The sequence below is a fragment of the Mastacembelus armatus genome, chromosome 24 (assembly GCF_900324485.2).
Source record: "Mastacembelus armatus chromosome 24, fMasArm1.2, whole genome shotgun sequence".
Classification (NCBI taxonomy): Eukaryota; Metazoa; Chordata; class Actinopteri; order Synbranchiformes; family Mastacembelidae; genus Mastacembelus; species Mastacembelus armatus.
This window is the reverse complement of record NC_046656.1, coordinates 20,332,716-20,350,358: the sequence shown is the minus strand read 5'-3', so window position 1 is coordinate 20,350,358 and position 17,643 is coordinate 20,332,716. Positions and strand designations below refer to the sequence as shown.

The following is a 17,643-nucleotide window of genomic DNA, read 5'->3' as shown; positions in this document are numbered from 1 at the left end:
CTGTTAATCTTATTTGTTTTTTTTTCATTGTTTCATCTTTCCTTTCTCTTCTTCGTCTTCCTCCACCTTTACCTGACAGCTTCACAGGTAAGCGGCACAAATCCTTCTTATTCTGAGACAAATAGTAAACTAAAGGTAGAAAGGAAAAAGAGGGCAGAGAATATGGGACATCTTTATTTATTCCTCTGGGCTGCTCCCTTCAGGGGTCACCACAGCCAATCATCTGCCTCCATTTAACCCTATCCTCTGTATCCTCCTCACCCACACCAACTATCCCCTCATGTCCTCCTTCACTACATCCAAGAACCTCCTTTTTGGTCTTCCTCCAGGCCTCCTTCCTGGCAGCTCTAACCTCAGCATCCCTCTATAGTTCTTTACCCTCTCTTTCACCCCTTCCTTTTTATATTTTTTCTCTTTGCCTGTTCTCCCCATTTGTCCCTTCTGATTCTTTCTTTCTTCCAACCCTCTTCGTCTCCTTCCACTCTCCTTCCTGCCCCCTTCTCTTTCTTGTGTTCATATGCTCCATTTTTTTTTACCCCTCTCACACTGTGCATACGTCCCTCCCCCTGTCGATTCCTCCCTCTTGTTCTTTATGCTTCGTTGTTACAGCCACCAGGGGAAGAACTAACAACACAGACACACACACACACACAGTCTGACTCCCAGCCCTCTAATGGCCCCATTTAGACAATGTGTCGCATCAGCAAGTCGTATGGCTGAATAATGAGGAGAGAAGAAGAAGGAGCAGGCCGAGAGCTGCAAAAGATGAGGAGTGTCAGTCGTTTTGTGCATCCCTCCATCCAGACTGCTGTTCTACTGTAAATGTCGATGTGTTACACACACCATCAGCGCTGTGACCCCGTGTGTGTTTATGTACATTCATTCATTTCCACTACATGCCAGTGTGTGTGGTTGTTGGGAAGAAATATGGCCTCCGGGGTTTTTTGCTGTGGAGCTCCTGTGTATTTTTTTTTTTTTTTTATAAGGGGGCGAGAGAGAGAGAGAGAGAGAGAGAGAATGATAATGAACATTTTTTTATTTCTCTCAGACTCAAAACAAAACCTCTTCTTCCTCCTCTATTATGCATTACACTGGAACACACACTGGACTTCCTCTCTGTCGTACTTCTCACACTATACCTGCAAACACACACTCGCTCATAAATGACCACACTGCAAACACACACAGTGTGTACTGTCTATAAATGATATACACTCCCTTTAAACTACACACACTCTCCAACTGCTGTAGTCTTTCCCACCGTGTGTTTTCTCACCACCAGCTGTTTGGAGCTCAACAGAATTTATGCGCTACATTAACATTTTATATCTTATTTTATAACATTTGTATTTTCCTGGAGAAGTTGGAGTTTTTGCAGAGTTGGTTGTTTCTTTTGTGTGACACAGGAAACACAATCTTTTTGGTGCGTGCACAGAAAGACATGAAGGAGAACCTGGTGTTTGATTAACATATTAAAAAGGCCATGTAGCTGCTTTTTGCATGTATTATCTTATTAACTACTACTTGCATGTTTTGCGTTGGTGTCTATGGTGCAAAAACAAGGTTCATTTTCTACCTTTTAGGCAGCAACATTGATTTTCATGTCTTCACTGCTGCAGAGAATTAAAACTGCTCAGACCTCAGAAATTCAGTTACCTTCACAGTTACTGTCAAAGACAGGTTTTTGTTGTGTGTTGCTGCAGTTCTTTTGAAAACATCCCTTATTGATGTGTTCAAGGACAGTCTGACGTCTGAGAGTGAGTTCCTGGAAAAATAACCTTTTTAAATGCAACAAGCAGCCAAACTCTTAGTATTCTTTTCCACGTGTGCTCATTACTTGCCTTTGGGGCTGATTTTTCAACATTAAAAACCACGAAAGCAGCACAGTTCAGCTGTCAGCTGTCAATTCTCAGATGCCGGAATGAATTGAATGCACCTTCATTACCGTTTAGTGATAAGTAAGAAAACCTCAAGCAGGTTTTTCTGTCTCTGTTTTTCATATGTAACAGCAATGAGCTGAGGCCAGTGGTTGTCTTGATGTGAAGAACTTCATGTTAGAGCTCCACACCCACCTCATGTGATGTTTATTCAGGATGTTGTGAGCGTGACTGTCTCTGCAGAACAACTGGACTGAGAGCTGTGTGAATCTTAGGAGCCATTCAAAAGCTGATCATGACAACTGGAAGTAGTTTCTTAAGTATGAGTGAAGCTACAGGGGTGAGAATGCTCAGACTACAACAGAACCAGCTGTATAAGGTGGATTCAATTGATTAAAATGAAATTGAACCACAGCATTAGAATGAGTTCCAGCTAATTTGCATATTCAGTCTCAACAGATTATTGTGTTTGAATCGATGCTTAGCAGGTTCTCACAACAACACTGTCAACAAAAGCCAAAACATAAACAGAGCAAGCCCAGATTCTGTACAGATACAATCTATAATCCAAATAAAACTAAATCAGAGAATTTAAAAGCTGAGTGTGAAATAAATTGGTGTGTTTGAATGTTGTCTAATGCTGCTGAGGTCTTGTTTACACCTGTTCTGTTCGTAAACACAAACTCTTTACCTATATATGCGTGTTTAGCTCAGATTTCTGTGATTGGAAAATAAAAGGATTGTGACCTGAAAACATGTAGAGCCTCGAGCAAAACACAAGTCAGTGCAACAGAAGCTGCTGAGACAAAGTGCAGCATTTAGTCACAAGAACAAAGAAGATGAAAGGAAAGTGAAGGCCACCATCCATCTTGTTAAACTTCAAAGAGCTGAAAGTTAAAACCCTCTGTGAATCTTCTTTATGTAAAATGACCTTTAAAAGCTCTCCTGATGCTTTCACACACCTTACTGAGCTGAGCACACACAACACCCACAGCTCACAGTGGGACAGTTTGGGCCGAATCTCACATTCAGCTCATTATTTCCTGATGTTTGACACACAGGCTTTGACACTGATGTGTAACTGAGGTACCAGGATCTTTCCAGGGTTTTTTTTTATTGACTGTACTGGTCAGTAATCAACTAGTCAATTAATCGATTAGCTTAATTAGGGAAACATACCAAACACCACAAAGACGTCTCGTGTTCCTATTATTGTATTCCTGTAAGTTGAGTGTGAATGTGCAATGTGAAGCTAAATATGATGAGACTAAAGGCTGATGGCTGGTTGACAGATGTCGGATGCGGAGTGGGAGGACATGCTGGAGGGGTTTGATGAGAGAGGTTACCTGAACGCTCGGCGCTGGAAACCCGGCGACGACCCGTACACCCTGTACGCCTTCAACCAGAGGGAGAGTGAACGCATCCCCAGCAACCGAGCCCTGAGAGACACGCGACACTACAGGTACACACACACACACACACACACACACACAGAGGAAGACCGCACACACACACAGAAACAGATGACACAACATGTGCACTCAGTAATATCTGATTCTACACATGCAGCACGTGAGAAAATTAAAATGTTTGAGAAAATATGAAACCTGTGTGGCAAGCTTTATCTGTACGACCCGAGACAACACTCAACCTCTGGACAAATCTATTCATTACACACACACACACACACACACACACACACACACACAGAGTACACACACAGTACACACACAGTACAGTGTGATGTATGGATCTGTCAGGAGTTACTGCATAGAAATAAAGCTTATCAGTGCACACACAAGCCCAAACTGTAGCAGCCTGCAGGCATAAACAAACACACCACAATACACACACGGTCCTACAGATCAGTTCTCAGTATTATAGGTACACACACACACACACACACACACACACACACGCCCAAAGAGAGAGAATCAAACAGTAACTCAGAAGCAGCTCTCTGAGCTTGTAATTAATCCCCTATCTGTGCTAAAACAAATTTAGATTATGGAACCAAACACATTTTCATAGAGAAACCAGCAAATTACAATCTGTCTGTCCGCTAAGAAATTAAATTAAACACCAAAATAGAAATCCTCTTAGTGCAGCGCCGTCCTCGTCTGTTGCAAATACGCTCAGCAGGAAGATAAGGGGCTCGCCGCTTTGACAGCAGCCGCCGCCTTACACATTTCAGCAGATAAAAACTTCCAGGCACTTTTGAAAGCATGCAGAGGTCCAGTGTAGCTGGGCTGAGATCACACACACACACACACACACTATTCGTGGAAACGAATGAATCTACGATGCTCAGCTATCAAGACATTTTTCTCCATGTACTTTGATCTCTTATTGCACTTAATTATAATATTTACGGCACATTCACATTCACACGTTGACATGTCCAAATATTGTATAAACAGCTGCTTTGACTTTTTTATCAGAATGTTTCCAGTTTTGCCCCTGATGGATGATTTAACAGGGATGGCCACTGAATGAGTTTACTCTCTTTTTATTTGTCATTTCTGGACACTGGAAACCATTTTCGACATTGTCTTGTTCTATACCACATATATATTTCTGCATCTGCTATTAAAACTCAATATCATCAGGTTTATGCCTCCTCTGGGTGGAATATTCACGCCTAAGGCATTTTGTTTTTACATCGGATGGAAATGCTGCTGCTGTGTGTTGCATCAGTTAATACGTGTCGCCCCTAAATTTCAGCCTCACATCTCTGATATGTTTTGAAAGTTTGAGATCCTGTGTAGAATTGAACTTCCATAAAATTTGTCACTGGACTTAGTTTGCAATAACTGACAGAAATGATCCAACTAACAAGCATTACAAGTGCAGCTAAAGCCTAAAATCTGATTCCTGTGCCCCACAGCTTCATTGTTGTCCAAAAACTATTAAAAACACATGAATGAGTCACACAGTTGCACTGGGTGATATGTTCCTTCATTAACATGCGCAAAGCCATAGTAGTCCCACATGCACTATTCTGCAGCCATAAATACCCACTGTAGAGCAGCAAATGTGAATTTTTATTACCTGCCACTTAAAAATGGCCCTAACAAATGTACTGTTTGTACAAATGAGCTGTTTTTAAAGATTTGATGTTCAGCGGGAACCGGCAGTTTGGGGCTGAGAACCACAGACGGTCAGAGAGATGAGAAAGTATTAAAAAAAAAAAAAAAGATGGACATGCTCTTGGTTCTTGGTTCTTCATGGGATTTGTTGACAGCAGATTAGTGTCATCCTGGTTCTTTGAAGAGGCTGATGTCCTACATTTCTAGGTGCTGGTGTTTTGTTCAGAGGGGACACTGTCGTTATTTTGTGACCTATTTAATGACCTGCACATTTCTTCCAATGTGTAAACGAGCTTGTCCACGTCTGGCGCTTTTGTTTTCTATTTTTTCTGGAGCTACAGAAGCAGCCACAGTAGATTAATGTTGAACAAATGCAGGTGGAAGATCCATTTTCCTGTTGTGACGGCGTGACTTTCAGCCAGCGTTCACTGTGTGATTAAAGGTGACCAGGCAGCTCGTGGTGACCCAGCTCTCTAATAGGACGCTGCATGTGGGCGTTAATTGGGTGGCTGCTCGTTCTGGCAGATACGGTGAACATGATTAAGTCCTGGAAAGCTGCCGCTGCTGCTGCTGCTGCTGCTGCAGTTGCTGGTGGTGGTGAGCACAGTGGGTTGTAGCTCCACAACTCATGTAGGAAGATAAAATCTGTTAGCATCACTGGCACGTACATCAATCTGAGCGTGGATGTGTATGGTGGTCTGAAGACGTATCCTGCAGATAATGGGATATGTGATGTCTGACTCAATCATCGCTTGTCTGCTGTTTCTGACACTGTGCATGCATCAAACTGTGTGTGCGCACAAGTGCGTCCACATGTGTACACTAATATGCGTAAATGCGTGTTGTGTCGATTGCCTGGATCATCTGCTGTGTTTCCAGAGAAGGAAAATTCACTGATGAGCTGACAAAGGCAGCTGAGAAGTGTGTGTGTGTGTGTGTGTGTGTGTGTGTGTGTGTGTGTGTGTGTGTGTGTGTGTGATGGGGGGTAGGACTAGGGATGTACTTACACATTAATCTGTTAGCAGGGAGGTGGGGGGCTGATACTGCTCATTTATCTCATACAGCACAGCGATGAAAGGTGGGTTTGCTGTTATGTGATTATCTGTTAACTCGTTTACCATGTAGCTGGAGATCTCAGATCTCAGAAATGCTTGGCAAGGAAAATGATATTACCCTGCACTCTGTCTGACTGAAGCCAAACTGAGGTTTTTATTCTTAGAAACACCTTCTCTTGTGGTGCAGGCTCACTGAGGTGCTTCCTACACTTTGGCTCTGTTCCCCAACAGGAGCATTGGTGGAAATTCAAGGTGGTGTGACAGGAATTTGTAGAAAGAGCTGAAAAAACGGAGAGAAAGTAATTGTCAGAGAACTGGTTGGAGGAGATTTGATAAGCAGGAAATGACAGTGTGGCGGTCGAGTGTTTATCGTTCCCTTCGATAAGAGCAGGTAGATTTCCAGCCAATGCTGCAAAACTCTGTGACTGAGATTTCATTCAAATAAACACAGATGTAATGTCATGTTGATGCTCAGACTGGCTGTCACCTCTGTGCCAGTGCAGCTCCACTGGTACTGATACCAAAACAGTACTTTTTGTTGAGGAAGAAGAAGAAGTTTTGTATGAAAAGCTCTTTTATATTTAACATGTGAGGTTTTCAGTGTTTTCCTGTAATTTTGTCCTAAGATGTAAAAGAATAGTGTCAAAACACATACAGACATAAATGACACAAATTAAAAATGCACCTGTGTTTTGGTTAAACATGAAGTGAATTTTCAGCTGGAGTTGTTTTCCAGTCTCTTTCGATGGAGTGACAGTCGGGATGTTCCCTGGTATCTGTTCTGTCACTGCTCAGACAGACTGATTTCAAAACCATGTCCAGTGACTTATTTTTCTTGCAGCCGCTCTAATTCCCCTCACATGCATATTCATATTGAATAATCTGCTCCAGTATGTGCTTTTGCCTCAGTTTGTGCCACATTTGCTTTTGTATCTTCACATTTTCTTTTGCAAAGTAGCTTTTAAATATAATTCCATTTAATCTAAATGGCAGATTTCCCCAAATCTCTTAGAAAATGGCTCTTGCCATCACCATAACAATGCAATATCGAGATTATTATTACTGCTATTAGTTAACAGGTATTGGTTATTGTTTAAGAGTTCCTAATGACCCAATTATTATAATGATCTTTTTACAAAAATTAATTCTAGACATTACCAAGATATTTTCAGTATTATTTTAAAATTTAAATTAATTTATACCATAAATGACTAACTTGTGTTTGTTATTCTAACCTGTCCCAGTCTAAGGATTTGATCTTTACCAGGTCAGGTTTCTTCTGCTTGGTTGTAAGACCGATAAGACCTTTTGTATAAACCAGAACATTTCCTTTTCCTTTAGTTGCTTAGTGCTGCAAAACAAAAAACATTATGTAGAGAAATTCACTGGAAAATCCTAGGAGAGACATTTATGATTGACAGTTGAACTCTGGGTAATGTAGTGCACACTCACCTCAGCAATGAGCCTTAAAATCCAAATCTAAAGACACAGGAGGATCTGGCAGATTACTGCTCTAAAGGGAAGCTCCAGTAGAGAAAGCACAGCAGGTTTGGAGAAGAGGCTCCAGGTCTGTTATTTTCCCAGTGGGCCAACAATAACCTAAAGATTAGAGGCGCAAGCTTCTGACCTGAAGCTGCTTGGTTGGACTCCATACAGCCTGCAGGCTGGAAGAGAGCTGGAAATCCAGCAAGACTCATAACCAGGGACCGGATGGCTTTCACAGGGATGAATGCAGTGCAGGGGCAGTTTCTGCTTTAATATTCTGTGCACATTTTACATGGTAATAACCTTCTTTGTGGGGAGGGAAGCAAATTTTAGTCTGGATGGGATATCTAAGTGAGTCAGATCTTACATGTATATCTTAAATATTGTTTAATACATGTCGATTTCTTCGATAGTTTAATAATTGAAACGATTCAAACGGTTCCTCGTTAAACGTCATCAAACCTTTGTGCCTTTTTTTAACTGCCTGAACATAAACATTTTAGGGACTCGGGACTCTGGAGTTTTGGTTTCTGAGTCGTGGTTCCAAGTATAAATGAATGAAAGTGATATTTGTCTGTTTGTTGTTACTAAAGTATTGTTTCACTTTAGTCCCTTCTAATATCCAATAACATCATCTCAGCTAAATCATCTATTTGCCTTGTTGCACATAAAGTTATACAATCAAACAATCGTAGTTCACTTTACATTCCCCTCCATTAGCATTTTTAAGATGCAGTGGTAGCACAAACATGAATTCCAGCAACTTACAAGTATGTAGATGATGTTTCTGAGCTGTTTTGTTAAAGGCGCCCACAGATGTTCACCAAAGCCACAAAGTCAAACATTTGCTGGATATTTTTTTTCGTGAGCTGCAACATTATTGTTGTGTTGTTAAGTAGATATTAGGTCTTTAAAAAGTGGTACCTTCTACCTCTTTGTCAGTCGCCTACAAAGTCAAAAGAAAGTAGTGAAGACAAACTGCCTGTTCCAGTGTGTCCCCCCAGAAATCTATGGTTGACATGTTTTTATACAGCTCCCCCTTCCTGGCTGTCTTTGCCACAGTTTTTCAGATTGAATGCTCACCCAGGCATTTGGTTGTAGTGCGTGTGTGTGTGCGTGTGTGTGTGTGTGTGTGTGTGTGTGCGTGTGTGTGTGTGTGTGTGTGTGTGTTGCTGAATCACTGCATTTTGTATGGGAAACGGCAGCTGAGAGATGTGGAGAGCTTCTTCTTTCAAAACAGTGTGTTAGCAGAGGCAGATTGTCCCGGTTGTTACTGTGTTTGGAAGGAAGGGGGGAGAAGGAGATGAGAGGAGAGCTACAGACGGCACAGGGAGTGATGGGGAGATAGAAAAGAGGAGTAAGAAAAAGAGAGGGTGAGGACGAGGACAAGTCAAGAGGAGATTAGGAAAAGGAGAGAGGGAGAGGTGGAGGAGGAGGAGGAGGGGAGGAGATGCCACAAGCTGCTGAGAGGAGAAATAATTGCCACATGCAGAGCTTGAGAGGGTGTGTGTGTGTGTGTGTGTGTGAGGGTGTGTGTGTGTGTGTGTGTGTGTGTGAACCACTCCACTCCAGTGCTCAGCTATTATCTCAGTGAACAGGGGAACCTCCCTCCGTCTGCTCTCCGACACACAGTCTATAAGCCCAACAGCCGCTCCACCGCAGGGATTTAGATCCAAGCATGAAGACAATGGGCTGATACAGTACAGAGAGGAAACATGTTCTACAGTACGACACAACGGGTTGATATGGCAACGACGGCTGCGTAAGGAAAATTATTGCAATGCAAGACAGACGGGAGAGGAGAAGATGTTGTGTACTATAAGATAGTGACAGAACAGTTTGATACAGTGCAGAGTAGAACAGGTTCATGGATCATTAGTGATGGTGCACTGATTTAAAAAAAACAAGAGTTTCTGTCACTGAATTCAAAATATACATCCCAAGTTTGTATTTTGCACATTTTAGAGGAATATTCTGCTGAAAAGCAGCAGTTTGTTCACAGCTGTTTAACAAAGAACAGTTCAGTTTGTATTCAAGTCTTTAAAGTCCTGCAGCATCTTCTCGTCTGCTGTTTATCTGCATATATCTACTGTTTCATACCCTTATGGGACAAAATAGAGTTAAAACACTTTGGATTGTTGACTCCAGTCAGTCACCAGTGTTTGTTGGCTGTTTACATGAACTTGACAGAAGTAAACGTAGTCAAAAAAAATGATTAAATGATGATAATGATGCAAAGAAATGAAACCAATGAGGCTTTAGGTAGCTGTGTTGTAGCTGGTCTCTGTGAGCTGAATGCAAGAATGTCTGTCCTGACACAGACTTTAATACTCAGAATAATCCAAAACTTTCTTTTAAACTCCGTTAACATATTTGCATGAGGTTCAGATTCCAGCTTCCATCAGCTACAAGCTCTTCCTGCACGTGACGCGGGGAAACACGGGGAGTGTTTTGTACTTTTGCTGAGGTTCGATGTCTCTAAACCTCTGCAGACAGAACGAAAACTGTCACACAGCCAGATACCAGAGGGTTTAGCAAGGAAACATGATTTTAAAGGACTCTTTGAATAAAGGACAATAATGTGACAGCAACAAAACTGTTCCAACAATCAATTATAAAATAATAATAAAAGTCAAGGAAACTAAAGCAACAGTCTGTGATTCAGCGAGCAGTAACATTAGAGGGCTGTAAAATCATCATTCTCTCCCAGCTCTGAAGCGGAACTGAACAACACACCACCCTGCACACATTTGTCATTTTCTTTGTTTTGCCAGGGCGGGAGATGTGATAAAGCTTCAGTGATTTGTTGTCAAGGCTCCAAAATGGAGGCATCAGCGACCGACGCTGCAGGAGAAGAAACAACTGTCCACTGAGCTGGTTACTAATTGTGTCAGTGCAGTGTGGCTCAGTGGGCCGTCAACACTAGATCACTAACTAGATCAGGAAGTCATTCAGTAACGCTGTCCGTGTGTGTGTGTGTGTGTGTGTGTGTGTGTGTGTGTGTGTGTGTGTGTGTGATCACACTGGCGTCAGCGTCCTCTCACACTCAGTCACTTAGTCATGTTGCCATGAATCACAACATGCAGCTAAACATTAATCGCTGTATTAGCTTTGGTGCCTCCCACACAGACGCTCTCAGATCACAGACATCCTGGCACTGAGTGATTTTTGTTTCCCCACGTCAAGCTCCTGGTCCCAGCTCCTGGTCCCAGCTCCTGGTCCGTCAGTATCAGAAGCAGATAGAGGAAACACAAAGGAGGTTTAGATTCTGGAATATGACGACAGATATTTGACCTCCAGACACTTCAACTGTGGCTGCTTTAGTTTGTTCACCTCCTTGCAGTGGTTAGATGATCAGTAGACGCAGAGAGCTTTTTTGTTTTTGCCTGGTCAGGTTGTGAGTGCTCACTGTGTCTATGTTGGGAAAGACTAGTGAGGATCAGAGCTTTGTAGGTGGGATTAAGAATAGAGACAACATCTTTCTGTGCCAGGAGCAGAAAACCAGTGAGAGGTAGCAACTAATATCAACCGTATGTCTTCACTCCCACCAACCACTGCTGTGTCCACTGAAAGTGACATTTAAAGTAAAAACTGTGACCTTTGGCACCGTCAGTGATTATTACATGAATATGTTTTTTTTATTTAAGCATTTATTGAAATCAATTTGAAAATAAATTTACTGACTAGGAATCTTTCTACATCAGAAATCTGACTGGTTTAATGAGAATAAATACCAGCCCCAGATTATTGATTAAAGAGCTTTGATCATACAGTTCTCTGGATCAATAAGCTGTTCCATGCAGTTTGTCTGTGGCAAAGCACATGATGACTCCTGTCGCCGCTTGCAAACATCTCAAACCTCGGCAGAAAACTCTGTGTGTGGCAAGGAAATCCCCTCGGTGTATTGTGGGTAATCTGCTGATGTGGAACCTGAGCTCTGAAGCACCCCGGTGCTCTGCAACGCCGCGGAGTGACAGTGATGCTAAGCGGCTTTACTGTAGCTGGTGCCTCAGCGAACTGTTCTGCTCTGTCTCTGAGACGACGGCGTGTCGAAACAATCAGCGAGCAGACGGCGTTACAACTGTATCTGCTCTGATACCTGATTAGATTTGTTTGGCTTCTGTTTTGCCTCCATGCTTTGGGATCCTGTCCTCTTTTTCATCCTCTCTGCAGTGGCGTTCTTCAGTTTCATTTTCTTTTATATTTCTGCAGAGAATTACAGGGAATTACTCTGCTGCTCCTTGAAATAGGCTGAAGATCTGAGCGAAGCTCTGATGTCTCATTGATTTCACCTCTTAAATCCACTTCAGTCGTGAAAGCGAGTTGGAGAGGAAGAGGAGGCAGATTAAAGACAGAGTTTTAAGCCCTCGTATATTCCAGGCATGGAAAGTGAAACTTAAAGAAACAGTTGAGCCTGAAACGCTTTAACCCACAGCTGCTGTGCTTTACACCGCTGGGTTTATTGTGTTGTGTGATGTTTTATGTCTCTCAGCAGAAACAGACACTGAGGAAAAGTGGAATCGCAGGAGAAGTAACAAAACAACATACGGATCATAATATTTCTAACATCTTACATATTTTCTACAGCAGTAAATTCCAATAGGTGACAAAATGAATTTCACAATAAATCTGAGACGTTTCCTTGATAAGGAAATATAAACTATTATATGGCTCAATATATAAAGACCTACAGTTGTTACAGTCAGTAAACAGGTAACAAACAAAACTGTCCTGTTGAACAGCTTCAATGCTCCTTTTCCATTTATCAAATTCAGATTGAATGTTTCTAAACCAGCTGGTGACCTGTCCAGGGTGGACCCCTGGATTTCACCCAAAGAGAGCTGGGATAGGCTCCAGCAGATCCCTGGGACCCTGGTTAGGAATAAGGGGGTACAGATGATGGATGGATGTTTCTAAACCAGGAACCAGCCCTCAATAAATGTACTCGCTGTTTTCTAACATGAACCAGTGTAACTCATAAATATCATGTTTTAGAGCAGGGCTGTCCAGCCCAGGGTCCTTGAAGGTCCTGCTCGTTTTCCACCTATACCTGCTCTACCCACTGCTGGTTACCTGGATCAGGTGTGTCCAGCCAATGTGAACCTGGAAGATACCATCTCAGATGAGGGTGGAAGACAAATTAAATTGGTATCTTCCACCTTCTGATTGGCTGAACACACCTGATCCAGGTAATCATCAGTGGGTAGAGCAGGTATAGGTGGAAAACAAGCAGGGCAGCGGGCCTCGAGGACCAGGGTCGGACACACCTGCTCTGAAAGATGATCATTATTATTGTGACACTTTAATGTGAAATGCATGTACTTCCTGCCTCCATGTGGCTTTAGCTGTGGCTGTGAAACAGGCAGTGCACACGCGTGAGTGTATGTCACTGATGTTGTGGACGTCATTGATCAGTCCAGTTACATATTGATCTGTCTCCATTGATTGGCTGGTGTAAGTGCCTGTCAACCATCCTGTCACCACCACCCCTCACTAGAAGGATTTCATGTTACATGCACTGTGTGTGTGTGTGTGTGTGTGTGTGTGTGTGTGTGTGTGTGTGTGTGTGTGTGTGTGTGTGTTACTCTGATTCTCTTCACGCCCTGACAGTCTCAGCCAGCCTCCCCCTCTCCTCCCTCGCTCCTCCTCCATCCTCTCCCCCTCACTCTCTTTTCCTGCTGCTTTTTCTCTCTTTCCTTCTTAGCTTCCTCCTCCACCGTCTCCTGTCCCTCTTTTCCTCAGTCCTCCATCTTCTTTCTCTCTGCTTCAGGCAATATGTAAATTTGGGCTGAAGCCAGAGAACAGTCAATACTGACTGATCCCTGCAGGTGTGTGTGTGATAGGATTTTAAAACCCAGAAGTTATGGGTGGATAGAAAAGGAGATGGTAAGACAGAGATAAAGAAACACTGATACAAATAATCAATATCATAAATTCAGTTTATATTACATTTTATTGATTAACTGTCCTGTGAGGTAATATTTGATTTCTGTAGGATATAAACGTGGAAGTATTTCTCAGATGTGAAAATCTAATTCTGTGAATTAGTTTATGTTGAGTAGTGGCATTCGTCATTGATGGCGTTCTTTAGTTTTAGTTTCATTACATACATACACAGGGTGGAAGTGATTGGGATCATTTTTATTGTGACATAAAGCAGAAACAGAGTTTTTTTTTTTAATGATATTGAAAATGAAATTGTATTTAAACGTGGCTGGTCATATCATGCTGACCCCTGACCCTCTCAGTAACATCAGTATCAGCCCTGATGCCAGTCTGACTGATGCATCCCTGTTTATTCAAAGCTACACATTAAATTTAAATTGTGAATTATTACTTTAATTATTATCACTCTTGTTTTTGTTATTGTTGTATTTGTGCATGTGTTGTCTCAGTTTGGCCAAAAAGTCTCTTCAGTTGAAACAGGCACATTTTGCTGGTCTGGTTTCGTGCAGTGCAGGGTTACTGTTGATGAGCCTGCAAACAGCTGGATGTAACTTCACACTGAAGCCCTTTAACACGCTCTTCATGCACAGGCACACACATGCACATAAAGAAACAAACACACACGTATACACACACACGCACACAACACAGACCATGCACGCAATCGCACTCAAAAGTATCATCAGTTTCCCCTGCTGAGCTGTTGATAATTACAAGTAAAACACTGCAGTAAACACCCACCTACACACACACACACACACACACATACATGCACACACACAGTTGTGAAGGAGCTTTATTGCAGTTTGGAGCTGCTGGGCTTCTGTTCTCTAAGCAGCATGCAGAGTTCACTAATAACTTTCAGTTGAAGAAAGTCAGGAAGAAAAGATCAACAGATTGATGAATAACAATCTATAGAAATGTCTCCACTAATCTGTGAATCAGAAACCAAATAAGTAAACAAATGAAGTGATTAACAGGATGATGATGAGCAGAAGAATAAACAAGCGAGGAGGTAAACAGGAGAAATGAACTGAACGCCTGAGTAAAATAATCAGATTGTGAAAACATCAGAGAGATAAAGTCAGACAACATCACAAAACCTTTCAACTCTCATAGATTTAATCAGAGGAACTTCATAACAAAGATAAAATCCTTAGCATTTTGATTTATCAGCTCTGAAACAAAGGATGAAAGCTGTCAGGGAACACACAACTAAATGTTTTTGAGATTTGGACAAAGATGGAGACGTCAGATTGTTAGTGTCTGCCCCAGACTGTGCTTTAACAGATGATTTAACAATCAGAAAAGCTGTGAAGTAAATCAGTCAAGTGTTCTTCTCTTCTGTATTCCCAGTAATATGTTTCCTTTAAACAGTATTTTTATGCTGCTTAACACAGAAATGCAGAACTGATTGTTGTCTTTTTGTTATGGCAGGTAGCTCTAAACACTACAATACCCATCAGCCTTGGCTCCTGCTGCTGTTGCATCAAAACCTGACCCAGAAATTCAAAATCAACTTATTTGTAAGCTCCGTTTTCTCACCAGCCTCATGTTTAGCTGCAGACCACCATGAAGAATTTCAGCCTCAGTGTTTGGATGATTCTTACTGAACTGTTGTACCTTCAGCTTTTTATCCAGCAACCAGATATTTTCTAACACAGTTGTTAATCTTCCAGACTGATGATTCAGGCAGGAGTGTTTCATGCTGACCCAAGCCATAGAAATGCTCCAACTGCAGCACACCGACTGTGGGAAAGATGAATAGGACTTGATTCATGGCTACAGCGAAATCATTTATAGATGTACTAAACTGTGATGCAGAAAACAAGTTAAGGTGGAAAAAGTGAGTTTCTTTGTGATTAAATTTAGTTTCTGCATGTGAGGATGAAGATCGTACGGAACATTTTCAGACGTATTTTTCATTAGAATTCGTCTTTAATGCAGGTTTGCTGACCATAGTTTATTTTCCATCAGTCTGTGTCTTCAAAGCAGCGAAGTAAACACAGATATGTCCTTAGACCGGCACGTTTGTCATCTCTACCTGCAGCAGCAAACAGGCCGTGCTCTGTCTCTGTCAGTCGGGTGTCACCACGCCACGCTGAGCTGAGCAAATGATTGAAACTCAGAGAGCTGAAACAAGCAGCTCACACAGTCAGTTTAGAATCCAGTCTGCTGCTGTTGCTGTTTAATACACATGCACACTAATGACCGAGCAGGCACACGGACGGGTTTGTGGGCGCACATACCTGCAGTGTATATATAGACCTGGGTGTTTAACACACACACACACACACACACACACACTCACACACACACACACACTCACACTCTCAGCTGCCTGGTCTGTAACGATTTCAGGAATTTCATCCCAAATTTGTTTCCTCCTTCCAGCTTCAGTCGAAAAACTGCAATAGGTTCCAGCTGAGCATGATGAAGTGCTCAGAGAGCAGGCTGAACGGGCACATATAGATCTGGGCTTACACCCACACACACACCCACAAACCTTATCAGTGCCCTAAGCAGCATTACCATTAAACAACCCATTAAACCTTAGTACAGTCCAAAATGGACCTGTCATACCTGATCATTTTTTCAGCTCTTTGAAAGCACAAAGTTTGTTGTTGTAATCTCATTACTATACTAAATAAGCACAATTCCCTTATCATATTACGCAATTATTATATTTTATGCTTCCATGGTGTTATATACGTATAGATGTACAGCACATACACCTTCTATATACTTTCTATTACACGTGTCTGTGTATTAAAAGAAAAACTGAAATATCACATGGTCATAAGTATTCAGACCCTGTGCTCAGTATTGAGTAGAAGCACCTTTTGAGCTAGTACAGCCATGAGTCTTCTTGGGAATGATGCAACAAGTTTTTCACACCTGGATTTGGGGATCCTCTGCCATTCTTCCTTGCAGATCCTCTCTAGTTCTGTCAGGTTGGATGGTGAACGTTGGTGGACAGCCATTTTCAGGTCTCTCCAGAGATGCTCAATTGGGTTTAGGTCAGGGCTCTGGCTGGGCCAGACAAGAACGGTCACAGAGTTGTTCCGAAGCCCCTCCTTTGTTATTTTAGCTGTGTGCTTAGGGTCATTGTCCTGTTGAAAGGTGAACCTTCGGCCCAGTCTGAGGTCCTGAGCACTCTGGAAGAGGTTTTCTTCCAGGATATCTCTGTACTTGGCCACATTCATCTTTTCTTCAATTGCAACCAGTCGTCCTGTCCCTGCTGCTGAAAAACACCCCCACAACATGATGCTCCCACCACCATGTTTCACTGTAGGGATTGTATTGGGCAGGTGATGAGCAGTGCCTGGTTTTCTCCACACATGCCGCTTAGAATTAACGCCAAAAAGTTCAACCTTGGTCTCATCAGACCAGAGCATCTTATTTCTCATAGTCTGGGAGTCCTTCATGTGTTTTTTGGCAAACTCTATGCTGGCTTTCATGTGTCTTGCACTGAGGAGAGGCTTCCGTCGGGCCACTCTGCCATAAAGCCCCGACTGGTGGAGGGCTGCAGTGATAGTTGACTTTGTGGAACTTTCTCCCATCTCCCTACTGCATCTCTGGAGCTCAGCCACAGTGATCTTTGGGTTCTTCTTTACCTCTCTCACCAAGGCTCTTCTCCCACGATTGCTCAGTTTGGCTGGACGGCCAGGTCTAGGAAGAGTTCTGGTCATCTCAAACTTTTTCCGTTTGAGGATTATGGAGGCCACTGTGCTCTGAGGAACCTTGAGTGCTGCAGAAACTCTTTTGTAACCTTGGCCAGATCTGAGCCTTGCCACAGTTCTGTCTCTGAGCTCCTTGGGCAGTTCCTTCGACCTCATGATTCTCATTTGCTCTGACATGCACTGTGAGCTGTAAGGTCTTATATAGACAGGTGTGTGCCTTTCCTAATCGAGTCCAATCAGTTTAATTAAACACAGCTGGACTCCAATGAAGGAGCAGAACCATCTCAAGGAGGATCAGAAGAAATGGACAGCATGTGAGTTAAATATGAGTGTCACTGCAAAGGGTCTGAATACTTATGACCATGTGATATTTCAGTTTTTCTTTTTTAATAAATTTGCAAAAATTTCTATATTTCTGTTTTTTTCTGTCAAGATGGGGTGCTGAGTGTACATTAATGAGAAATAAAATGAACTTTTTTGATTTTGGCAAATGGCTGCAATGACACAA

The 17,643-nt window shown here is 42.3% G+C and overlaps 1 protein-coding gene across 2 annotated transcripts in view; it reads left to right on the top strand.

Moving 5' to 3' along the window:
- The window catches only part of galnt14 (UDP-N-acetyl-alpha-D-galactosamine:polypeptide N-acetylgalactosaminyltransferase 14 (GalNAc-T14)), a 116,532-nt gene that overhangs the window by 19,849 nt on the left and 79,040 nt on the right, over positions 1-17,643 (top strand). For both annotated transcript variants that reach the window (XM_026319011.1, XM_026319010.2), the window contains exon 2: positions 3,170-3,339. In XM_026319011.1, coding sequence (XP_026174796.1) covers positions 3,170-3,339 — 170 coding nt within the window. The remainder of the gene's footprint in view (positions 1-3,169; positions 3,340-17,643) is intronic.